The sequence below is a fragment of the Hemitrygon akajei genome, chromosome 21 (genome assembly GCF_048418815.1).
Source record: "Hemitrygon akajei chromosome 21, sHemAka1.3, whole genome shotgun sequence".
Lineage (NCBI taxonomy): Eukaryota > Metazoa > Chordata > Chondrichthyes > Myliobatiformes > Dasyatidae > Hemitrygon > Hemitrygon akajei.
This window is the reverse complement of record NC_133144.1, coordinates 49,390,883-49,418,260: the sequence shown is the minus strand read 5'-3', so window position 1 is coordinate 49,418,260 and position 27,378 is coordinate 49,390,883. Positions and strand designations below refer to the sequence as shown.

The 27,378-nt window shown below is 40.8% G+C and overlaps 1 protein-coding gene across 1 annotated transcript in view; it reads right to left on the bottom strand.

The window, feature by feature from the left end:
* cdh23 (cadherin-related 23) overlaps positions 1-27,378 on the bottom strand; it is a 1,051,763-nt gene that overhangs the window by 377,464 nt on the left and 646,921 nt on the right. The window contains exons 25-27 of the mRNA XM_073025359.1: positions 22,847-22,999; positions 21,405-21,518; positions 13,418-13,566 (exon numbers count right to left, since the gene is read on the bottom strand). Of these exons, the coding sequence (XP_072881460.1) occupies positions 13,418-13,566; positions 21,405-21,518; positions 22,847-22,999 (416 nt within the window). The remainder of the gene's footprint in view (positions 1-13,417; positions 13,567-21,404; positions 21,519-22,846; positions 23,000-27,378) is intronic.

Sequence of the window (27,378 nt, the reverse complement as noted above, 5' to 3'; positions counted from 1 at the left end):
ACTCAAAGGATGGCGAAACTTTAGAATTCTCAGAAGGGCTGCAAAGGCCTAGTTATTGATTAAGATATCGATTCATAGATCTTTGGATATTAAAGGAATCAGTGGATATGAGGAAAGTATTGGAAAATAGCCCAGAGGAAGATATCCAGACATGAAAGAGGCAAGAGCTACCAATCATGGGATTGAGTTTACGAGCCGAGAGGTAATGTTGCAGCTGTACAGGACCCTAGTCAGACCCCACTTGGAGTACTGTGCTCAGTTCTGGTCACCTCACTATAGGAAGGATGTGGAAGCCATAGAAAGAGTGCAGAGGAGATTTACAAGGATGTTGCCTGGATTGGGGAGCATGCCTTATGAGAATAGGTTGAGTGAACTCGGCCTTTTTTCCTTTGAGCGACAGAGGGTGAGAGGTGACCTGATGGAGGTGTAAAAGATGATGACAGACATTGATCACGTGGATAGTCAGAGGCTTTTTCCCCAGGGCTGAAATGGCTAGCACAAGAGGGCACAGTTGTAAGGTGCTTGGAAGTAGGTACAGAGGAGATGTCGGGGTAAGTTTTTATACACAGAGTGGTGAGTGCGTGGAATGGGCTGCAGGTGACAGTGGTGCAGGTGGATACGATAGGGTCTTTTAAGAGACTCCTGGACAGGTACATGGAGCTCAGGAAAATAGAGGGCAATGGGTAACGCTAGGTAATTTCTAAGGTAAGGACATCTTTGGCACAGCTTTGTGGGCTGAAGGGCCTGTATTGTACTGTAGGTTTTCTATGTTTCTATTATCTCAATATACAGCCAACAGAAATGAGGTTCAGAATAACCGAATCCGGCTCTGGCCTCTTTAATGTTCTTGGGGTATTTTGGCTTCATCTATTTGCCCAGGTGAGCACAGCTCCAATAACAGCATCATTCAGGCCAAACAACCCAAAGACCATAAGACTTAGGCGCAGAATTAGGCCATCTGGCACATCGAGTCTGCTCCGTCATTCAATCATGGCTGATCCTTGTTTCTATCCCCTCCTCAACCCCAGTTCCTGGCCTTCTCCCCATAACCCCGTAAAAGAAAGCAGCATCCATCATTAAAGACCTCCACCATCCAGGCCACACCCTCTTCTTGCTACTACCATCAGGCAGGAGGTTCCGTAGCCTTAGGTCCCACACCACCAGGTTCAGGAACAATTATTACCCTGCAACCATCAGGCTGCTGAACCGGTATGGATAATTTCAATCAGCATTACTCTGAACTGACTCTATGATCTACTGACCAACTTTCAAGGACTCCTTACGACTCCCATTCTCAGTACTATTATTTTTTTAAATTTGCACTGTTTGTTTTCTTTTGCACATTCATTGTTTGTATAGTGTCTCATAAAATTCTGTTGTATTTTTCTCTGTAAACGTCTGTAAGATAATAAATCTCCAGATAGCATATGGTATATAAATACTCTGATAATAAATTTACTTTGAACAATCTTCTTATTGGTCTCCCATCCTCCACAGTGAACACTGATTCAGTCAGTTACCACTGTACTGTAAAAAGCTATCTGTCAAGACTTGTTCCACAGCGTTTTCCAAACTCTCAACAACAACAACAAATATATGGAAACAGCATCACTTGCAAGCTCCCTTCCCAAATGCACATCATCCTGACTTTGAAATTAAATCACTATTCCTTCATTGCTGTTGAGTCTGAAAAGTTCCCTGCCCCAAGGATTCCTTCATTAGAAGAACTGAGGTGGTTTAAGGGAACTTTTAGCACATTGATCTTAATAAATTGGGCACTGAGAACAGCTGAGTTTGTGGAAGATGTTGGTGAATTTAGTGTGCAGTTCTGGTCAAATACCTACAGGAAAATTATCAATGTTTGAAATAGTGCAGAGAAGATTCACGAGGATGTTGCTGGGACTTGAGGACCTGAGTTATAGAGAAGGATTGAATAGGTCAGGACTTTATTGCCAGAGCACAGGAGAATGAGGGGAGATCTTATAGAGGTATACAAAATTAAAGGGGTTGGGGGTGAACAGTGGGGATATAGATAGAGTGAATGCATGGAGGCTATTTCCTCTCAGGTTGGGTGAGACTACAACTAGGGGTCATAGGTTTAGGGTGAAAGGTGAAATATTTAAGGGAAACCTAAGAGATAACTTCTTCACTCAGAGGGTGATGGAAGTATGGAATGAACTGCCAGTGGAAGTGATAGATGTGGGTTCAATTGCAACATTTAAGAGAAATTTGGATAAACATGGGGATGGAAGAGATATGATACAGATGGAGGCAGATGTGACTACGCAGAAGATCAGGTCAGAACGGACTAGATGGGTTGAAGGACCTGTTTCTGTACTGTTGTAATATATAACTCTAGGATTGCCTATCCCTGCTTTCTCATCAGATTTAGCAATGAATTCTGGTCTTCACAGTGCAGTCATGTCTTCTGAATTAATTTTAAAAATTCTGACTTGGTCTGAGGAATGGTTTAATCTCAGTCCATTGTTTATAGAGTTCTAAAAATTAGGGCTCCATTTCAGATTACCAGGGAGTTCTTAAACCCAGGAAATCCACTGGTTAACATCACTGGAAACAGAACTGCCACTGATTTAGCCTGACAATTAATTTCATGAAAAGACTTCACAAACCAGCAGAGAACTGAGACAGCACCTCCCATGAATAAATGTAAAATGACTACTTCAATCAATTACTAAAAGTTCTGACCATGTTTTAAAAGAAAAATAATTGTAATTTCTAGTACAGGTAGGCTGAAAATCATTAAAACAGTTGAAACAACAGCAAAATTGAAATCTTAAACACAAGAGATTCTGCAGATTTTGTACATCTTCAGCAGCACACACAAAATGCTGGAGGAACTCAGCAAGTCTGCATCAATGGAAAGGCATAAACAGTTGATGTTTTGGGCTGAGAACTTCTATCAGGACTGAAAAGGAAGGGGGCAGAAGCCAAAATACGGTGGTGGAATGGAAGGAGTACAAGCTGGCTGGAGATAGGTGAGTCTAGGTGAGGGGGAAGAAGGATGAATGGGCCAGGGAAAATGAAGTAAGAAGCTGTTTGGAGATAGGCAAAGGGCTGAGAAAGAAGGAAGTTAATAGGAGAGGACAACAGAACATGGAAGAAAGGGAAGAAGGGGGAAGGGGAACCAGTAGGTGGTGATGAGCAGGTGAGAAAGTTACCTGAATGAAGGGAAATAGAGAGAAGGAAGGCAGGGAGAGAAAGAAGTGGGGGGGAGAGAAGGAAGTGGGGGGAGAGAAGGAAGGGGGGAGAGAAATTACTGTAAGTTCATGCCATCAGGAACTCAGCAAGTCAGGCAGTATCAATGGAGGGGAATAATCAGGCTGAGCCCCTTCACTGAGACTGGAAAGGAAGGGGCAGAAACCAGAATAAGAAGGTTGGAAGGGGGGAAGTGTAAGGAGGAAAGGATGAGAAATTACTAGAAGTTAAGAGAAATCAAAGTTCCTGCCGTCAAGTCAATGCCATCCAGATAGAATAGGAGGTGTGGCTCCTCCAATCTGAGTTTAGTTGCAGTATGACAGTGGAGGGCCCATGGACAGACCCCTTGGTATGAGGATGGGAAATCACTGGGTGATCCTGCCTTTTGCTGTGGACAGAGCAAAGGTGATGAATGAAACAGTCTCCCAATCTACATTGGATTTCACCAGATACAACAGATGACGCCGACAGACTGTCAGGTGAAGTGTTGCCTCACCTGGAAGGACCATTTGGGGCCCTGAATGATGATGAATTCCAGTTTGTACAGGGCAAATGCTGAGAGGCTGAGAGGCCATAGACACCAGTAATTATTTACCTGAACATGAGCTTTCTGCGAGCAGATTGTCAACATTAAGATGCACAAATAAAAGGATTGTCACAGAAGTCAATAAGTGAATAAACGACTTTCACTCTTAATGTGTAGACATAGGATTTAATTTGCTGATATAACACTCCTTGACGTCAACGGTGATGTAACTTGGTAAATCTCTGTAAGAAATACAGACATACTTTGCTGGAGCTGAGGGCTTGGCATTTTAATTATTGATCACATGAAAAGAACAAACTAAATTTAAAGCCCACATTTCCATGCTTCTTCTAGAATGGCAGAAAGCAAAGTGAAGCCGATAGAGTGTATATGAAGTGGAATTATTGTCATCATGCAGTAAGTGCCTCAGGCAACTTGGGCAGAACAAGCTTCCACTAACAGGAACAGAAGCTGTGAGTAGGGGGTTCACAGCTGGTATCGTTGCTGTTAATGAAAGCTTGTCCACTGGGAAGGCAGGATGAATCTCAGTTTTAGCTTCTCAACTGAAGCACGGTACTTACAACAGTGAACTACACACCCCCCCCCCCCCCAACCTCTATTAAGGTTGCACAGCTCTCAGTGTCCTCCTCACATTTGGACAACTGTGAAGAAAACAAATTCTGGCTGGGGGGGGGGGTGGGGAGGAGTCTGGTAGCTGAAATAGGCATAAATGAATCGGGACAACTTAGAGTCATAAAGCACCTTCAGTCCATCTAGTCCATGCTGACCTGTTCTGTCTAGTCACATCTACCTGCATCCAGACCACATTTCTCTAAGCCTTTCTCCTTCATGTACCTTTCCCAATTTTTCTTAAACGTTACAGTTGAACCCACATTTAAAATGTTTGCTGGCAGCCAGTTCCACACTTGCGCCACCCTCTGAGTGAATAAGTTTCCCCTCAAATTCAAGTTTCAAAGTACATTTATTATCAAAGAATGTATAAACTGTACAACCTTGAGGTTCGTTTGCTGATAGGCAGCCACAAAGCAAGAAACCCCGAAAGAACCCAATTTAAAAAAAATAAAGACCACTCTGAACCGAAGCCTCTGTAAGCTTCTGCCAATCTCAAAGGCTTTTGTAATTCATGCACAGTTCTGTGCAATATACTTTATGTACAACAGTAGTGGTGTTTTGTTGAAGGTCAAATGTTAACTGCTCTGTTGCCTCCAGCAATGCTGTCTGACAAGCTTGGGCTGAGCAGTAGTAGTAATTCTATTTATTTAAAGCTGAGTGGAAGTTGATGACACAGTGATTACCTGCAGGTCATTGAGATGATGCAGATGCATCTCCATAGTTCCTTACACGTCTGTTTCAGGATATTCTAAGGTCTCTACAGCCAATGAAGAATTTTCAAAGTGTAATCATTGCTTTAATACTGGAAATGCAGTGCTCTAATTGTCATAAACACAAGGGATTCTTCAGACACTGGAAATCCAGGGTAACACACAGAAAATTCTGGAGGAACTCAGCAAGTAAGGCAGCATCTATGGAGAGAAATAAACAGTTGACATTTCGGGACCTGATGAAGGGTCTCAGCCTGAAATGTCAACTATTAATTCTTCAGTAAACCATTGTTGCCTGTTCAATTGCACACGGAAGAAACTGCACCCAGCATAGATCTTGAGATATTCACTTCCGAATGAAATTGCACTGATCAAGAAATTGGCCTGGAGACTTCCACACACAGTCGTCCCATTTTCAAGGCACCAGTCACATTCTTTTCACCTTTTCATCATTTTCTGTTTTTATTTCACATTACCAGCATCTGCTGTTTTATCTTGATTTCCCACTGTACAACAATACAGTATTGAGATAACATAGAACATAGAAATCTACAGCACACAATGTTGTGCTGACCATGTAACCTACCCTAGAGATAAACCGGAAACTTTTGGATCCAATCAACATTTGTTGAACACTCATACTACATCAATGCTTGGTGCTACATCAATACACTTGTGAGTATTTAGAGGGACATTCGGGACCTGACTGGGTGGATTCAGAACTAACTGCAAGCTGCCATCTGAAATCTACAGAACGTGCCTAAACCAAAAGGGGTGGAGGGCGGGGTACATTTTCAGCACGTTGACACCACTGAATTACTCCATTAGTGACCTTCCACTTCAGAGAGCGGTGTCTGCACAATGCCAGCAGCTGCCACACCAGTGTAGTCTATCATTGGCAAGGAAGGGTATTATTTCCCCTGGATGAGAATGCATTTCCAAAGCTCTATTGTAGTCAGAATCACTTATAACAAGGAAAAAGTATAAGCAGTGAAAGTTATAACATATTTCAATAAAGTTACACTCCCTACTGCCTTCCTATTTCACTGCCTTATCTGGGAATTTCAGTCCAGGTGCTACATCATGGTGTCCCCTACCTGGGTGCTGGAGAGCGAATGGGAAGATATAAAGTATAAAATAATAGTCATTACTCCTTTACAGTCATGAGCTGAATTGCTGACTATCCCTTTCCATCTGTGGACGCTGTTTGACCTGTTGAGTTCCTCCAGCAGTTTGTTTTATGCTCCAAATTCCAGCATCTGCTGTTCTTTGAGCCTCAATATATTTATACATATTTTCTAAGTGTGGCAACTATCAATTTAACACTAGGCTATTCCAGTTTATTTATCAAAGAAGCAAAAACTTCTACTTTCATTGCAACTCATCTCCTAGTCTCAAGAGTCTCAAAGTGCTTTGCATTAAACTTAATTACACTGAAGTCTATCAGGGACCATTAAGTGGATCAATGTCATTAAATTGAACATTCTGAATATAGCAAGGGCTTACAATAAAACGAATGACCAATTAGTATGTTTTACAGATGTTTGTTAAGTGAAGGAGATTGAGAAATAGACCAAGGACTTCAGCTCTTCTTTTAACAAGATCCATTGAATCCTGCTGAACAGACTGACAGAGCCATTATTGAGTACTCTCTGAGCCTTCATCACCTTTTGAGGCCCCATTTGAGGTTTTGAATCAACACCAGTCAAATCAGTTGCACAAGACCTGGGCGGGATAGCACTTGGTGTGTTAGGTTCAGTTTTAGTTACCCTGCTGTGGGAAAGATGTGATTAAATTGGAAAGAGTTCAGAAAAGATTTACAAGGATGTTGCTAGGACTCGAGGGACTCCTGGCACCAAGGGACCTGCAGAACTGGAATGTGAGTTATGATATTGCAAGCGTATTCACTGGCATAGAACACTTGTCAGGCCATAGCTCAGGTAAAGCTTACATCATTTGACACTGCGTCATGACAAAGACAAGGCAGCAATACAGAGAGTAGTGAGGAGACTTCAATCAACATCACTGGAGCTAGAAAATTATAGTTAAGGAGAGAGGCTGATTAGGGTGGACTTACAAAGCAAACAGAAGTGAAAACTCATTACGGATAAAATTATGAGAAGCCAAGGAAAGAAGGATTTATTCTCCTGACTCAAATGATTAAATAATTAGAGAACATTGACTTAGGTAGAAGAATTAGAGGGAAGTTGAAGAAGAATATTTTCACCCAAGTGGAGTCGGAGCCAGGAGATAGTAACCACCTACTACCTTACAGGATGAGGATCCATAAGTTGAAAGGCTATGGATGGAGAGCTGTGAAGTGGAAGTTAACTACTCTTGACAGCAAAGACTGGATGGTCCCCATCACCGCATTCTCTAGCTGCAGGTCTATATAAAAAGCTCCAATCAGAAATTACACCAAAATTATTTTTATTTACAGATACAGCGCAGAACAGGTCCTTCCAGCCCAATGAACTGCACTGTTTGGTAACCTATCTATTTAATGGTAGCCAAATCATAGGACAAAACCAATTAACTGACTAACGTCTTTGGACTTGTGGGAGGAAATTAAAACATTCAGAGGAACTCCATGCATTCATGGGGAGAATGTACAAACTCTTTACAAAGGATACCGGAAAGTGAAATCTCAACTCCAATGCCCAGAGCTGTAATAGCGTCATACTAACCACTATGCTACTGTGGCACCCTGAAATGCTAAGCTACCATGGCAACCCTGTTTGGGACAGGATTTTGGCAGGGTGGTAGAGGGGTCAAGTGAGGTTGATGCTCTTAAAGCACGGTGCACTCAAGCAACCTCCACCTTCTGCTACTGGTCTATCTACTTCTTTCAATCTGACTCTGTTGCTCTTCTACAAGTGTTTGGAAACAGACACAGTATGTAAGACACAACCTTACTTTCTTGCCTGCTCCCAGCCAAGATTGTACGCTAAATACTGTCTGTTAAACATTTGAACAGGCAACTATTGAACGGCAGCCAGATTTAACATGGGAAATAGACATTTCACATGTTGGCAGAAATTAATCACATACAACAGACCAATCGGATTAGTTAAAGGATCAATGTGTTTATTTACTAAACATTCCCAGTGTCTGGCTTCTTATGGAAAAAGGATTACTACATCCATCAAAAGGAACAGTGAAAATCAGTCTGCTCCATACTGGAAGTAGTTTTGGATGTAAATTTATCCTGAAGCTCCAAAGTGTTGATTTTTTTTTCCTTCATAAAAGAATTTACTAATGTTTTCTCGAGTCTTTAACCCTGCTGACTGTGTGTTTTGCTAAAAAATAAAGCATTTCACAACTTCAAGGCACAAGGGAGAGGAAAGACTAGTCTGACCAATTTGAATCATATTTTTGAAGCTTTGATTGATGAAGCAAACCTAATACTTGCAATTCTTCAACACTTAGCGAATTGTTACTGCTTCCCAAAGCACTTAGCAACAAATTAAGTCACTGCGACTCAATCCTTCATAAAATATAGAACACATGGCAGGAAACTGATGGACTGTAAGCTTCTACAGACAGGAATGTGATATTGCTTCAGAATAATTATTTGATTCATAATGAATTAGGGACACATACTGATTAGAACATTGGGAGTAACTTGCATTGAACATAGAATAGTACAGCATAGGAAGAGGCCTTTCGTCACGTTTGTTCTAATCATTATACCGCTCCAATTTATCCGAACTGTCTGCACATGGTCTGTTCTGTTTCAAAATGATGGACAAACCTCAATTGTTTCCTCAGGAGTGCCGTTGGCTGAGGAAAGAACTGATGGAAGTTTATAAAATTACGAAAGGCATAGATAGAGTAGATGGTCAGAATCTGTTTCTTCTGCCTCTGAAATTTTGTGGCGGTTGGCAAACAGCTTTAAAGTGCGTTACTGCCACCTTCTGAACTGGAGTGAGGGTCAGGATAGCTAAATTCTATGTATTTATATTTGTATCAAATTCTATAAAAGAAAGACCTGTATTGTTAATGAACTGATCTATGTATTTGAAGCAATAATCCTGTGATCCTCTCTGCAAAATATTGTTAATGTTAAATTGTAATTTATTCTAGGATGACTTTAAAATCAACCATCCCCCCCCCCCACTGATTATATTAGGCATCTCACCAGTACTTGCACAATGGTTTCTTTCTGATTACAATACCCACACTTCTCATAATTGTGTTTCTTCAGTAACAGCAGTGTACTATTTTAACCCTGCGTACTCAAACCTCGATCTCAATATTATCAACTCTTCATCCTGCTCTTTCTTGGAATCCTCGATCATCCTAATTCTTTCTTCCCAGGGTAGAACTATTGAACTCTAGAGCACATAGCTTTACGGTGAGGATGCCAAACAGGATGGTTTGAGTATTTCAGAAACTACTGACTTCTGGGATTTTTACACATAACCATCTCTAGAGTTTACAGAGAATGGTGCAAAAAACAAAATACATCAGGTGAATGTCAATTCTGTGGGTAAAAATGCTTTGTTAATGAGAGTGGTCAAATGAGAATAGCCAGACGGTTTCAAGCTGACAGGAAAGCAACAGTAACTTAAATAACCACACATTACAACAGCTGTGTGCAGAAGAGCTTCTCTGAATGCACAACACATCGAGCCTTGAAGTGGAAGAACCACATCAGCAGAAGATCACGAGTATACACTCGGAGTGGTTATTTTATTAGGAGTAGGGGTACCTAATAAAGTGGCCACAGAGTGTGTGTTTGAAGCCTCAGTCTTTTTTTGTGTTGACTTCATTGATTAAGCAAGTCTAAGACAGGTGGCCCCCGTTTTCTGAACGTTCGCTTTACGACACCTCGCTGTTACGAAAGACCTACATCAGTTACCTGTTTTCGCTAACAGAAGGTGTTTTCACTGTTATGAGAAAAGGCAGTGCGCGCTGCGAGCAGCCAAGTTCCTCCCCTGGAACTGCATTCTAGCCGCCACGTGCTTAAGCATGTACCTGTGAGCATCTGTGCTTTATCTCGATTTATTTTGTGCATCCATTAGCAAGATGAGTTCTAAGATATCGGAAAAGCCTAAAAGAGCTCATAAGGGTGTTACACTTAGAGTAAAACTAGACATAATTAAGTGTTTCGATCGTGGTGAATGAAGTAAGGATATTGTCCGCGCGTTGAACTTACCTGCGTCCGCCATTCGCATTATTTATACACAGAACATAGAACATAGAATAGTACAGCACATTACAGGCCCTTCGGCCCACAATGTTGTGCCGACCCTCAAACCCTGCCTCCCATATAACCCCCCCCCACCTTAAATTCTTCCATATACCTGTCTAGTAGTCTCTTAAACTTCACTAGTGATCTGCCTCCACTACTGACTCAGGCAGTGCATTCCACGCACCAACCACTCTCTGAGTGAAAAACCTTCCTCTAATATCCCCCTTGAACTTCCCTCCCCTTACCTTAAAGCCATGTCCTCTTGTACTGAGCAGTGGTGCCCTGGGGAAGAGGCGCTGGCTGTCCACTCTGTCTATTCCTCTTAATATCTTGTACACCTCTATCATGTCTCCTCTCATCCTTCTTCTCTCCAAAGAGTAAAGCCCTAGCTCCCTTAATCTCTGATCATAATCCATACTCTCTAAACCAGGCAGCATCCTGGTAAATCTCCTCTGTACCCTTTCCAATGCTTCCACATCCTTTCTATACTGAGGTGACCAGAACTGAACACAGTACTCCAAGTGTGGCCTAACTAGAGTTTTATAGAGCGGCATCATTACATCGCGTTTCTTAAACTCTATCCCTCGACTTATGAAAGCTAATACCCCATAAGCTTTCTTAACTACCCTATCTACCTGTGAGGCAACTTTCAGGGATCTGTGGACATGTACCCCCAGCTCCCTCTGCTCCTCCACACTACCAAGTATCCTGCCATTTACTTTGGACTCTGCCTTGGAGTTTGTCTTTTCTAAGTGTACCACCTCACACTTCTCTGGGTTGAATTCCATCTGCCACTTCTCAGCCCACTTCTGCATCCTATCAATATTCCCCAGGCAATCAATATCTTCTGCAATCTTCGACAATCCCTTACACTATCTACAACACCACCAACCTTTGTGTCGTCTGCAAACTTGCCAACCCACCCTTTTACCCCCAAAATCCAGGTCGTTAATAAAAATCACAAAAAGTAGAGATCCCAGAACAGATCCTTGTGGGACACCACTAGTCACAACCCTCCAATCTGAATGTACTACCTCCACCACAACCCTCTGCCTTCTGCAGGCAAGCCAATTCTGAATCCACTTGGCCAAACTTCCCTGGATCCCATGCCTTCTGACTTTCTGAATAAGCCTACCATGTGGAACCTTGTCAAATGCCTTACTAATATCCATGTAGATCACATCCACCGCACTACCCTCATCTATATGCCTGAGACGATATAGAGAGAAAGAATCTTGAAAACTGCCGATGTTAATGTTGGTTCTGCTCGTAGCAAAGTGGTCTCTCTTAGTTGACATCCAATAATGGATAAAATGGAAAGTCTATTGCTTGAGTGGATTGATGGGTGTACAAAGCGTGGTGTTCTGTTAAGTTATCTTATACTTAAGGAGAAATCAGTCAGTCTTTTTAATAAGCTGAAACAGAAAGCATTGGATGATTGTGATGAGAGTGTTGCAAAAGTGGAATTTAAAGGTAGTCATTGGTGGTTTGATCGGTTTCTGAGGCGAGGGCAGCTTCATAGCTTAAAGTTTACTGGAGAGAGTGCTTCGGCTGATACTGATGCTGCCGAAAAGTTCCCAGCAGAACTGAAGAAAATAATTACAGAAGGTGGTTATTCATATAAGCAAGTGTTTAACTGTGACAAAACTGCAATTTATTGGAAAAAAATTGCCGAGCACCCCAACCTCCGACGACTCAGCCTAACACACCATCGTCAGTGTGCTCGCTGTCTTCCCAATTCCGGTAAGTGAAACAACACTGTACATACATTATTTCTACTTTATATAGGCTGTATATTTTTATGTGTTATTTGGTATGATTTGGCAGCTTCATAGCTTAAAGATTACTGGAGAGACTGCTTCCGCTGAGACTATTTCCACTACGCTAGTAGCGCTACGTAGTGAGATTTTCGCTACGCTAGACATTCTACAATGATTGCAGAAATGTATTTCTACTTTATATAGGCTGAGTATTTATCAGATCATTCCAGCTTTTACTATATATTACTGTTATTTTAGGTTTTATGTGTTATTTGGTATGATTTGGTAGGTTATTTTTTGGGTCTGGGAACGCTCACAAATTTTTCCCATATAAATTAATGGTAATTGCTTATTCACTTTACAACATTCCAGTTTACGAACCGTTTCATAGGAACGCTTTTCCTTCGGCTAGTGGGGGAAACCTGTACTTGCATTTCTTCAGTACTTAGCACATTCTTACAGCTTCCCAAAGCACTTAGCAACTAATGAAGCCACTGTGATTCAAGTCCTGATAAAATGTAGAAAACATGGCAGGCAATTTTTGGATTGTAAGCTTCTACAAACAGGAGTTTGATATATTGTTTCAGAATAATTACCTAATTAGTAACGAACCAAGGATTGGTTGGTAAATTGAGAATGACTGGCATAGAACATAGAAGAGTACAGCATAGGAACAGGCTCTTTAGCCCATCGTGTTTGTGCTGACCACAATGCCAAACTAACTTCTCTGATTTGCCTGCACATGGTCTGTTCTGTTTTAAAATGATGGACAAACCTCGATTGTTTCCTCTGGAGTGTCAGAGGCTGAGGAAAGAACTCATAGAAATCTATAAAATTATGAAAGGCATAAATAGAGTAGATGTTCTGAATCCTCTAATTGGGATAGAATACTTCAAGGTGAGAGAACATGCAGGGTAAGCTTTTTCTTTACAAAGCGTGCTTGGAATGGGCTGCCAGGAAACCCACCTTTAACCCACCACAAATTCTAGCACTTTTTCCACACTTCTCTGTTCTCTCACACTGTTTCCAGCGCCTCCTGCCCTGGATGGCTGTAACTGGCGATGGGATGGTGTGAGGGCCTGGTCCATGCAACAATCCAAGGTCATGCAGCTCCCCTGCTGTTGGTCTCACTAATGAACCTGACTTCCAGTATTTTATATTACTAATGTCCAACAAGGTTTTGCATCCCTAAGAAAAACGTGGAAGACAAACATTGCAACCTTTGTTGGACCCGAAGAGGCCGCTGCGACTAAGCGGCACCGCCATCTTACCGGAAAGGGTGGTGAGGTTATAGAAATGGATGATAAAATATCATATGTCCATTTAATGTTCTGGCTTTCTGCTACAAATTGTCCAGGTACTCTGTACAACTCACCTGCAGCACGCTAGTGGACACTGTGATGTTCTCAGGGACACTGGCCTCATAGGTATTCTGCAAGAAGATGGGTCGATTGTCGTTGACATCCATCACCGTGACATACACCGTCGCTGTCCCAGTCTTTCTGTCACCAGCGGGCCCGTTATCTGCACAGAGATCACACCCAGTCACTCCTTCATGCATTTTCACCAACTTAAATAGTGTTTTCTCTCTCAATCTCCAACTGTTTAAAATTCTCTTTTCATAAACTCATCCAGTTCTTTTCTCAAGTGTACAGAAAACTCATGGTCAGAGGCAGAGACATTATTCAACTGGAATTACATGGGGTGTGTGCCACATGGTCATCTTTACCACATGGTATTCTCACCTGCGTCATATACCAATTCCCATACTTTCCAATATTCCCTTTCCACAAGCAGCTGCTTACTTTCCTATCTTAGATTAAATGCACACAGAATAACTAAAGTTGAGTTGGTGTGGATATTTCCCAGGGAAGTGAAATAGATGGGAATTATACCCATAAATGTTATGGATAGCAGGGGAGTTAATGAATTTTGAGGAGGTTACATTGCTACCCAGCCGCACAGGCAGTTCCCTATCAATTACTTCTGGCGCTCAAAACGCTATGGATGACTGGATTGACTTTATACAACTATTTGCTGTTCTCTGGATTTGTACAGAATAGTGACATGACTTTTATTGGGAGAAGGCTCTGCACCGTTGACCATGAATCCTATTCGCTGCATGCACCATGTACAGAGACACTATGCCATTGGTTACAAAGTCATGCAGCAGGGAAACAGGTTCTTTGGTTCTCTGAGTCCTTGTTGATTATGAAGCAACTAATTACACTAATCACACTTCTATTCTCCCCACATTCCCATCAGCTCAGAATCAGAATTATTATCACTGCCATATGTGGTGAATTTTGTTGCTTAGTGGCAGCAGAACAATGCAAAGATAAGAAAATACTATAAGTTACAACAAGAAATATGTTTAAGAAGTACTAAAAGAGAGCTAAATAATGAAATAGTCTTCATGGATTCATCGTCAACTCAGAAGTCTGATGGTGGAGGGGAAGAAGCAAAAATGTTGAGTGTGTGTCTCCAGACCTCTGCGCCTCCTCCCTGATGGTCGTAATGAGAAGAGAGCAGGTCCTGAATGATGAGGGTTCTTAATAATGTATTCTGCCTTCCTCGCTTTCCCCATCAGATTCTACCACTCACTGACATACTAGGCGTACAACTACAGTGATCAACTGATCTATCAATCTGGATGTCTCTGAGATACTGGAGGAAGTCCCCATGGTTATGAGGAGAGCATACAAAAATACATATAGCACTGGAGGTCAGTATTTAATCTTGGGTCAATGGGGCTGTGAGGCTATCAGCTGTGCCACTCTCTAGGTTTTTGAGAGAGTGAATCATAAAGAGCAGAAGAGTGATCCATTCTAAAGGAATAGGGAAGGAACAGTGAGCCCAGAAGGAACAAAACTAAACAAGAATGATTTACCTACAATGGAAATCACATCTATAAAGAGCTAAAACTCACTAAGTGTGATTGTAGTGAGTAATTCTTTGCTAAGCAGTTGCTGAGGGAAAAGAAATTAAGATAGGTGTGCAAGAAAAGAACATTGAAGAAATTAGAAAGTGAGGAAGGAATGGTTATCAAATCATGGAGATAAATACTGCTGTTGATTTGATGGACTGAATTCCCCATTTCATCACAGAAAAGTATCTGATTCCACGTCTCACAGCTTCAGGCACCCGAACCATTGTGGACAACTTCACTCACCTCAACTCTGAACTGACTCCACAACCTATGGACTTACTTTCAAGGACTTTACAACTCATGTTCTCAATATTATTTACTATTGTTATTTGTATCTTTTTGTTCATACACAGCTTGTCTTCTATTACACGTTAGTTGTTTGTGGGCCTTTGTATGTAGTTTTTCACTGATTCTATTTTAAAAAATTATCTCATCTTTTCCGGTGTACATGACAAATAAACTCTTTTTGGGCTTCCATTCGGGTACAGGTATTGATTTTAACCGACATTTTGATGACACAGTCTGCCATTTTCATCATGGATGATGTCTAGGCACATCTAGTTTGGTGGTATATATACCCTCGTCATCCATCCCTCCTGATCGGTTAGTCCACAACCAAGCAGGTTGCTGCTGACACACCTTGTTTACAATCATATTTCAGTTCTTCCTGAGAGCGAGACCATTGTCTTTGTTAAAATTCTTATTCTCTAGCCTTACTTTAATGGCTTCCTTCACCAGGAGGTCCCAAAAGTCATTGGCGCAGTACAGTAGTTTTGTCCTGTTGGTCTATCCTGCGGCCACTGCGTATGCGATGTTCTGCTACTGCTGATTTCTCTAGGTATCCCAAAGGAATACATCCCCTATGATCCTTGATGCAGGTTTTTATTGTGCGTTCCATCTGACCAATATACACAGCTCCGCATTCATAGGGAATCCAGTAAACGCCAGGCATCCAGAGTCCCAGGTTATCTTTGACCCGCATTGGATGGGATTTGAACATTGTTACAGGTTTGTGGATGCGTCTCCATGAGGAATTAAGATGATTACACACAATATTCCTACAGAATGGCTGCAAGGCAAAGGAAATCAAACGGGCTCTTAAAACAGCAGATGGAAGAACCAGGAAAACTAACAACAAGGAGGAACCCAACACTACTGCTTGTGTTCCCTATTTTTCCACAGTTTCTGGAAGGATTGTCAGGATCCTGAAGAAATGCTGGATTACCATTCACAAACCCATAAGAAAGCTCAAATCCCAGCTTATGCTGGTCAACGACGACCTAGGATACATCACGACAATTGGGGTGTATTTACCACCAGACTAGATGCAGCTAGGCATCATACCTGATGAAGATGATGGAGTTTGTTATTGAAACTTTGATTAAAACTGATACCGGTTTCTAACTGGAAGCCCAAGAAGAGTTCCTTTGTATCTACTTGAATGCCTACAAGAAAATAAATCTCAAGATAGTATATGGTATCATGATAATAGATTGAGCTTTGAACTTTCAGAATTTCTAGGGCAGGCATTGCTATGCAGATCAATGTAGCAATAAGTTGTGGAGGAAAATGACCGGTGTCAGAAATGAACACAGCGCATTTCAAAATAGTTTTATTGCTGGTAAAATCAATTACTGAGGGTAGTAACTTCTATTACTTCAAGTAGATTTACTCTAGGTTAATAGTAAAAAATCACTTTACAAAGAGTTACTTGAAGAAGTATTTCATTTTTAAAATCACGATGACAAGTGCGGTTGCACAGGTTATTTGTTTATACGACCATTAGACAGGAGCAGAATTCGACCCCTCATGTCTGCTCTGCTATTCCATCATAGTTGATTTATTACCCCTCTCAACCCCATTCTCCTGCCCTTTCCCTGTAACCTCTGAAGGCAATATTAATCAAGAACTGATCAGCCTCTACTTTAAATATAGCCAGTCACTTGGCTTCCACAGCCATCCCATATTTCTCCCATATAAACCTGAAACTTCCCCTGTCTCATTCTGGAAAAATCTCTTAAATTATTCCAGCAATTTGGCCTTCAATCTTTTTGTCGAGATATCTTGGGACATTGAAGAGCTGATTTTACTGGGTTGACCCCATTCCTGAGACTTGCTCAGTATGGATTAAATGCAAAGTGAAGGGTCTTGCTTCTTTTACATCCTTTAGAAAGTCAAGATGCTTTTGAAGATCACAAAGAATACTAAGAGATCACGAACGATCTAAATTATGGCCTACACTCATGACTTATCCCTGTATAATTTGCATAGTCAGAGCCCTTCAGTATGCATCAGTGACCAGAAATAAAATACAAAAAGGATAAGCTGATGTTTACAATACAACTAGAAAGAAAACTTGGCTAATCAGCCCATTGAGTCTGCTCCACCATTCCATCATGGAAGGTACTTATTAACCTTCTCAATCCAGTTCTCCTACCTTCTCCCTGTTGATGCCCTTACTAATCAAGAACCTATAAACCTTGACCTTAAATATACCCAATGACTGGGTCTCTACAGCCATCAGTGACAATGAATTCCACAGATTCACCATCCTCTGGCTAAAGAAATTCCTCCTCAACTCTGTTCTAAAGGGACATCCCTCTATTCTAAGGCTATGGGCTCTGGTTCTAGATTTTCCCACTACTGGAAACATCCTCGCCATGTTCTCTCTACTTAGGCCTTACAATATTTGGCAGGCTTGTATGAGATCCCCCTTCATTCTTCTAAACTTGAGCAACCAGAGATCCTCAGCCATCAAACACTTCTCACACATTATCCTGATCGTCCTTAAATTCCTCCCTGTCTAAAAACGCCAGCACATTTTTAGATAGGGAACCCAAAGCTGCTCACAATACCACAAGTGTCTTGCAAAGTCTCAGTATTACATCCTTACTTCTATATTCTTGTCCTCTCAAAATGAATGCTAACATTGCTTTGCCTTCCTTACTACTGACTTAGCTTGCAAGTTAAACTTTAGGGAATCCTGCACGAGGACTCCCAAGTCTTTTTGTATCTGATGCACCATCAATAACTCACGCTGAGACGTAGGAAGCGAGGTATCGGCTTTTATTGACTGGAAGAATGAACAACACTACATCCTGGGGAATGAGGAAGAGCAACAGCCCACAGTCGCCTTTATACAGGGGTCTGTGGGAGGAGCCACAGGAGCAGTCAGCAGGGGTCTGTGGGAGGAGCCACAGGAGCAGTCCAGACACGTATATCTAGTTCACCACAGTATCTCTGATTCCTGAATTCGCTCCTCATCTAGAAAATGATCTACACCTTTATTCTTTCTATTAAAGTGCATGCCCATACACTTCCCTACATTGTATCCCTTCTGCCACATTTGTGGCCTTTCTCCTAATCTGCCCTAGGCCTTCTGCAGTTTCACTGCTTCCTCAGCACTGCCTGCTCTTCCACCTATCTTTGCCTTATCCGCAAATTTGACAACAAAGCTGTCAATTCCGTCAACCAGATTATTTATATATAACGTGAATAATAAAGGACCCAATGCCAACACCAGCAGAACATCAGGAGTCACTGGCAGACAAGCAGAAAAGGCCCAATTTATTCCCACTCATCTGCCAGTCAGCCAATCTTAACTGATTATTGTCACAGCCATGGTATTGCTCACATGGCGTTGAAACATAGCCAAAAGCAAATTTAACTTGAGCAAGATAGAAAACTTGTACATACAAATGCTGGAGGAACTCAGCAGATCAGGCAACATCTATGGAAATAAATAAACAGTCAACATTTCAGGCCTAAATCCTTCTTCAGGACTGGATAGGAAGAGGAAGGCTCCAGAATAAAACAGGTGGGAGAGGAGAAGGAGGATAACTAGAAATTAGATGGGTAGGAAAGATAAATGGTGGGAGAGGCAGGAATCTGATAGGAGAGGAGAGTGGTACAAACTTTTTTTTCAAGATTATTTCCTTGCTAGAAAAGACTTTGTTCCCAGATTGGACATTATGACAACATTGATTTTTATTAATAATAAATGTCAAAAATAATAATAGAAAAAATAAATCTGACATAATTTGGAAGGATGAAAGCACTCAGCAGAAGGCAATTTATGTCATATCATATCAGCCTTTGGTATGATAATCTGAGTCGGTCATCAATTCAAATAACCTTCTTCATTTAGATTTCCTGCTTCTGACAGTGCTGAAAAAAATTAAGCAGTTTCTTACTTAAAAGCTTCAATTAAAGATCAAATTTTAAGTACTTTAGATTCTGTGGGCCATAACCCACCCTGACTCAGTGACGTATCAGCTTACTGATACCTTTATCCGTATCACCCTTACCCATTGATGTCCCTTTCAGTCATAAGGTTGTTGGTTTGAGCCCCACCCCAGATTGTGAATCACAATGAAGTATTAACTTCCTCAGCATTAGTACTGCATGGTCAGCTGTGTCATCTTTCAAATCGGAAGTTAAATTTGGGCCATGTCTGCCCTCAAATTCCACGCAGAAATTTGGAAGGGCTAGAAGTTGGTAGCAGGGCAATATTTATCCTGTTTACCACGTCACTGGGAGGGAATGGTCATAAAAAAGGACTGCAGATGCTGGGATCGGGAGCAAAAATAAGCTGCTGGAGAAACTCCGCGGGTGAGGCAGCATCTGTGGAGAGAAATGGACAGTCCAAATGAAGGCACTGTAAAATGAAGTGTCCATTTCCTTTGACAGATTAGCAGCTGGCCCACTGAACTAACTTATACTAAATTTTATATCTTGCACTGTACTGATGCAAAAAAATAACAGATTCCAACCTGATTCTGATTCATCCAAGTGGTTCTTACTTTTGCTTACCAAGAGGGTATCCCTGGTCATTACCATAGTGATGCTGCTGGGATCTTGCTGTGCGTCATTGCAACAGTGATCTAAAGTAGTTCATTGGGACTTCCTGATGGCAACATGAGAGGTGCTATGCAAGTTATTTGTGTACTTATTGTGGCTACAACTTCAAAAGTGCTGAGTCGGTTGTGAAGCACTTTATGGTGTGAGCAGGTCATTACGTCACTCCAGAGGGGTGTGTTACATTGGACTACAGTGTTGATCTTCCCAGCTGAGCTTTCTTGATCTAAACTATAATGTTTACTCTGGACAGAGCGAGTAGCGGTCAGCTGGGCTGCTCCCTAAATGTGACCGTGCTTGACCTGATGCTGAGCTCAAGTGATGGTGCACTTTTCTTCCACCATTTTAACCTCACGGTGCTGCTCCTGGACGATAGCGGACTGGGCAAGTGTAACGCAACTCGAATGATTTGAGTGTACAACTGATCCCGACTCCCAAAGCAGGTCAAGCTGCGAGCCCAATGCAATGCATCTGCATCTGATGACATCCCTGGGTTCTAGCCCTGCTCTTTAATTAATGCTGCGTAGTCACACAAGACATGGCTTCCAATTAATCACTTTGCTTTTTGATAACACCATAAACCATTTGGAATAGCTACTGGCAAGAAGCAGTACTGACATTATAAGCAGAGGAGTTTACTGTTGAAGTATTTGGTTGATCACTAAAAGAACAGGCATTAATACTCTTGCCAAACTGCAGTTGAAGACTGAGCAACTCAAAAACCACCAGTCAGGATAACACTTGAAAGAAAGGCAGACTTGCATCAGCATGATATCTTTTATGATTCCTGGTTGCCACAAAACTCTTGCTCATCCACTGAATGCTTTTGAAGTGGGTCACTATTATGACTACAAAATCAACCTACAACAAACGCAGAACATTGAACACTACAGCTCAATGAAGGCCATTCAGCCCATTTATTCCAACCTTATAGCCTACTCCAAGACCTTCCTACACAGTATTCCATCTCTCCATCATCATGTGCCTATCTAAGAGTTTCTTAAATGCCCCTAATGTATCTCCATCTACCACCACCCTTGGCAGGGCATTTCACACACTCACCACTCTCTGTCAAAACAGCAATAAATCTATCCTTGTATGATGAAGGCTTGATAAATCTACAGGATGGCACAAACTATTCCAAATACAGGGACAAATAAAGAACAGGATGGCTAAAAGCCTGACAGAGATATTTTTCTGCTTGTTAAATGACTTGCTAATTTGTTTTAGTGATATCGATTGAGAAACAGATATTGATCAAGAATTTAAGAATTCATGTAGTGCAGTGCAATCTTTTTAATATTTAAATAACAACACATCTCCAAAAAATTTTTAACTAAATCTGTCAAGATATTTGGAAGTTAACCAAATATTAGTATATGAAGAGTGTTTTAATGGAAAATAGGAAGGTAAAGAGCCAGAGGGATTTACAAAGGAAATTCCAGAGTGAATCAAGGACAATTAAGAGGTTAAAATTAGTGAAGCACTAACTAAAGAGATTCTCTATTTTGGTCTTTTAAGCAACAGTAATATATCCTACATATTTGTAATGAAAACCAGCTGATTGGTGACTCACCAATAGCTTCCAGAATAAGTGTGTAAGAAACTTGGGTCTCTCTATCCAGGTTCACCACAGTCCTGACAATTCCATCTCTAAAGCCAACGCTGAATTTTCCATCATTGTTTCCACCTGAAAGATGAAGTTGCATTAGTATTTTTGAGATGGATCTGCTGTCTTGAGGCCACAGATATGAAATATTAAAGAGGACGGGTCTCATTTCCTACATGGGAACAGAAGAGATGAAGGGTTGATGCCTTTTGTTTCACATGTAAATCAATGAGAAATCTCAGTGCATTTGTGTGCAATTTCTCACTGTAGATCAAGTTGAATCCAATGCTTACATAGCATTGAATCAGAGAATAACACAGCACAGGAAACCAATCAACTGTTTGTTTATTTGGGATCTAAAATACACAATGTGCTCTAGAAGGAATGGGTGAGCTGAATAATAGTCAAATTTATGAAGAAATGTTAAGATGCAAAAGAAATAGAAGGATATGTTAAACACAAGAGAGTATGCAGATGCTGGAAATCCGGAGCAACATGCACAGAATGCTGGATGAACTCAGCAGGTCAGGCAGCATCTATGAAATGGAATAAACAGCTCATGTTTCAGGCGGATACCCTCAGCCCAAAGCATCAACTGCTTACTGTTCTCTATAGAAGGATATGTTGCTTGGATGAGGTGAAGTCACATTGGAGGTGCATTTGGTGAAACATTAATGTCAACAAAGCCCATTTGGCTGAATGACTAGTTTTCGTATTGTAAAATTTAAGGTATTTCTACTACCCTGCTGGAATATATGGGAGTCAAACATTTAATAACACATTGTTTCACTAAACAGAGATCAAATCCAGTGTTGAAAAATTGTATAAACTCAGAGTTAAGACCAGCGGTAGAAGGGAGGACTCATTATTTTTGAAGTGAAGGGTTATCAATATGTAGACTGCACTAGGGGCAATTGCCTGTGGCCGATTAACCTACTGACCATAATTGAAGGACAGAAGAGGGTTTTAAGACCTATTCGACAAGCTAAGATGACCCTTTGCAAATAAAAGGCTGTTGAGAGGAATCACAATATATAGAAGTGTATTAGCTATTTTTAAGCTTTTTCATTAATATTTTTCTAGCTCTCAGCTGCCAGAATAATTTTCCCTGGTGAAAACTGACGTTCTATCACAAGGGAAAGTTTCCTTGCACGCCTGTGTCTGCACAAACTTGGCTCTATTCCACAGAATTTTAATTTAGATGAAACTGAATCAGTGTGGAGTGGAAGCAGAAAGGAACACCCTAGCTCTAAGAGCTGAGTAGAAACATATGAAGCACTGGAACTTCTAAGATGGGTTGCTGACAAATAACCGTGTAGGCACTGGTGTTCCAAAATGGGCCTTAACAAAAAATGTTGAGCATTGCCCTGTGGCTAAACTTCGGCCTTATTGCTCTTAAGGACACGCACCTGTGATGAAGTAACTGAGCTCGGCATTAAGACCAGCGTCTGCATCCGTACAGTTGAGGTGAACAACCGTGTAATCTCTGGCCACGTCCTCCAGTAGAGAGATGTGGTAAACAGCTGGGTGGAACGTCGGCGTCTCATCGTTGACATCCATCACTGAAAGAAGAACAATCGCGTTTAACGTCCCAAAACACAGGGAGGAGGGAATCTCAGCTGGGCATATTCACTAAGTATTAACCAGTTATGAATAGATTTCCAGAACTCAGTAGGGCATAGTCACTAACAATTAATCAGGCCTGAATAGATTTCTGGATTTAGAAAGCCGCATGCCCTCTCCCTCCCCAATGAAAGGTTTGCAACTTGCAAGTATATGTGTACTTTCTTGCTCCCTCATTACATTGTCTGTGGGGAATGCAGGAGGAAAGAAGTCTATGGCTGTGGCATTCTACTCATAACAAGAGGGCAGTGAGTTCACTTGATCATTTCCTGACCATTCGCTCAATTTCTTAACAAATCATATTTAGAATTATCTGTCAAGTTGTTAACCTAGCCTTCCAGATCCATGCAGGGCTGGCTCAATCATTGATTCCCCTCTCAAATGCCAAGGTTATTTTACATTTATTCTAACCCCTAAATCAATCATGAAAAATTTGTCAATATCTTTGCGAATCTCAATTCTCTATAATGATTACTATCTCTCTGTTTATAGGACTCAGAGTAACTTCCTTTGGAAGTTGATCGGAGAGAAAGTGAAATCAAAGTGGCTTTGGGTGGTGTTTCTGGGCATGGCCAGGGAGCCTGCTCCAGTCTGGTTGGGAATAGAATGCTTGATAAAGGTTGTTCATAACTTCTCACTCGCCTCAACAGCTGGGTAAGTTTTTGGTAGCATAGTGGTTAGTGTAATGTTATAACAGCACCACTGTATACAAGGAGTATTCTCTCTGTGACTGTGTGGGTTTCTTCTTGGTGCTAGTTTCCTCCCATATTTCAAAGTTAGTAATTTCATTATTATTTTTTTTAAATTTAGAAATATACACAAAATAGGCCCTCTAGTCTAATGATATTTATTGCCTGGCAACCCACCTATCTAACACTAGCCTAATCAGAGGACAATTTACAATGACCAATTAACCTACTAACTGATACGTCTTTTAACTGTGGGAGGAAACCGAAGCACCCGAAGGAAACCCAGATGTTTCAAGGGGAGAAAGTACAAACTCCTTACAGTTGGCGCCTGAATTGAACTCCAATCTCTGGAATGCTCCGAGCTGTAATCACTACACTACTAATTGGTCACGTGGGTTAACTGGGCAGTGCAGGCTCATTGGGCTGGAAAAGCCTGTTACTCCAGTTATTCTTTAAATATAATTTCTTTCTTATTTTATTTGATAGATCATTAACATGGGATACTGTGATTGTATCGATATGATTTATATAAAGTGCATTTTATGCTATCTTATCTTGATTTATAATAAGTATCCTTATGAACTCTGTACTTGTGTATATGAAATTCAATAAAAATATTGGAAACAAAATTTAAAAAAAAAATCTTGCTGCAGTGCCAGTACCACATAACAAGAGATGGAAGATAAAAGTAAACGTGACTGAAAATTAAGTAGAAATATCAAAATTATAAAATTCCAAGTTAACAATTATTTCAAAATATGTTGGACTTTAGAAACGACTGGTTGAAAATACAGAACAAGGAGATGTTTAGGATGTGAATCTTCTGCTGCAGAATGTAGTGCTTATGGTGTGGAGGTCTCACCCGAATCTTCAGCATGTGTAGAATGACAGGGAGAAGCTAATGTTCATTGCCCATCCCTCATTGGACTCAAGAAGGTGGTGAGGAGTTTCCTTCTTGAATCTCTCCAGTCCTTCTGGTGAAGGTGAACCTAATGTGCAGTCAGGAGTTCCAGGATTTAGACCCAGCGCCAATCAAAGACAATATATTTCCCAGTCAGGATGGCGTGCGTCCTAATGGGGAAACTGATGGTGAAGGTGTTCCCAGAGGACTACAGCATGTGTTTCTAGCAAATTGAGTTTTGGCAATATGTGGGAATTTGGTTACACAAAAGGTTGAAAACTGAAAAAAAAGTCAATATGGTGGGATGGTAGTACAACTAGTAGGTCTGCTGTTTCACAATTCTAGAGACACAAATTCAATCCAGACTTTCCATGTTGCCCATTTTAGGTTGGCATGCTCTCCCTGTGACGATGTAAGATTCCTTTGGCTACTCCACCTTTCTCCCCATTCAAAAAATGTGGAGGTTGGTAGATTAATTGACTAATATAAATTGTCTCAGTATAAGAGTGAGTGGGGAAGCTGATGGAAACACGGGGAAAGTATGATAGTAATTAGTGTAGGACTAGATGTTTGATAACCAGCATGGACCGGGTAGTTTGAAGGACCTGCTTACGTGCTGTATGATTCTAATCTGTGCTCCAAACTTTGAATGCACCAAAGAGGCAATTAAAGCATTCAGAGGCAATCTTTTCAGAGGAGGGAACATGGGAGGTGGGCAAATCTCACAGACTTGTTTCTTCCTATTAGTTAAACAATGCACAGATGAATATACATATAACTCTCAAATATCAGAAAGCTAGACCAAAGGCCTTGTATCGCACATTAATCTTTGTGGAGATAGCATTTATTTTAAATTGACTTATTTTTGAAATCTGGGTTTTGCATTGAGTCCCTAATTTCTCATATGATGAGGTGGTGATGGGCTGCCTTGAATTGCAGTACTGAGCGAAAGTCTTAGGTGTATATATATCTAGGGTATCGAGATTTTTGCACGGTACTGTATTTGTCAGCAGAGAGCGAGTTTGTAAATCCGGGGAAGCAAAGGATGTTGGGAATGGTGAGGGTGGAGTGCCGCGGGAGGGGTGTGGGACAGGTAGCAGAGAAGGAGTGCCAGGGACAGGGCGGATGGCATAGGTGGAGACACACCCAGCCCTGAGACACCAGGTAAGGGCCTTTTATTCCAAACAATTGCCTTATTGATCATTACAGTTATGTCTTTCTGGTGACTCCTGCTCCTTCCCCTCTCGCTTTCCCTTTTCCCAACCATGATACCCCTCTCTTTGCCCACTTCCCTCTCTCTTTTTTTTGTAATTTATTTTTTTATTGAAGATCATCAAACAAACATTTCCATAAGATGCATTTCAGACATTGTACATATACATCATATAATCATATATATCACAAAATCTCCACAAAGTATTTATCTGGGGTATACACTTATAGAAAAGAGTGGAAAGAAAAAACAAGCAAAAGGAAAGAACTATGTACAAGTAGGGAGTGATTTTTTTTTACAACAGATTCATTGATTTGTGAGAATAAAATCAGGCCTATGAGGCACTATGTAGTTAAACCATTTTTCCCAGTATGAATCAAATTGTTCCAGCTTATGATTAACAGATGCTGTTATCTTCTCCATTTTGTTAATGTCCATTGTAATTTCCATCTATGTATTTAAAGTTGGGCTCTCCTGTGATAACCATTTCCTAGTAAGAGTCTTTTTACCAGCCACCAACAGTATATTCTTTAAATATTTATCTCTTTTCAACCATTCTTGAAGTATATATTCAAAATATATGGTCTTACTCTCCAAGGGTATTTCACATTTAAAGATGTCTTGTAGGGCATTGTGTATCCCCCTCCAATAGTTTTTGATAACAGGGCAGTCCCAAAAAATATGATAATGATTTGCATTTTGATTTCCACAATTTCTCCAGCAAACAGGGGTTACCATCATAATGGGATTTCTGAGAGGGTGTAATAAAATATCTTATCAAGTTTTTCCATCCAAACTCCCTCCATTTCTGTGAACTGGTACACTTCCATTGATATCTCCATATTGTTGTCCATTCTTCCTCAGATATAATTATCCCTCCTTCCTTCTCCCATTTTGTTTTAATGTATGAAGTTGAATGTGTTTTAAGATTTGACAACCCCTTATACATGCTTGAAATGATTCTACTACCATTATCTGAATTATATGCTTTTCTAAAGAGCTCTATCAAGCATGTATTTGCCTTGGTTACATTTTTAAGCGTCTTATTAACATATTGTCGCATCTGTAAATACCGATAAAAATCTTGTTTTTCTAATAAGTGTTTCTCTTTAAGCATTTCAAAACTGAACAGTGTTCCTTCTTCCATTATGTTGCAAAGAACTGTTATTTCTTTAGCTGTCCAGTCCTTAAATCTAGCATCCAATTTATTTGGTGTAAAATCAGAGTCATATGCACACCATTTAAGAATTGCAATATCTCCCTCTAGATTATATTCTTTTATAGTGGTTTTCCATATTTTAAGAGTCAATTTCAACCCATGGGTTACCAATAGTATTTATGTACCTTTGCAGGTTGTTATCAGCCAAAATTGCTTGTATGGGGATAGGAATTTTGCGCTCCTCAATGTTTTTCCATTGAGCGTCATATGATGGGTTGCACCAACATATCACAGCTCTCAACTGTGCTGCAAAATAATAACCTCTAAGAGAAGGTAGGCCCCATCCCCTCTTTTCC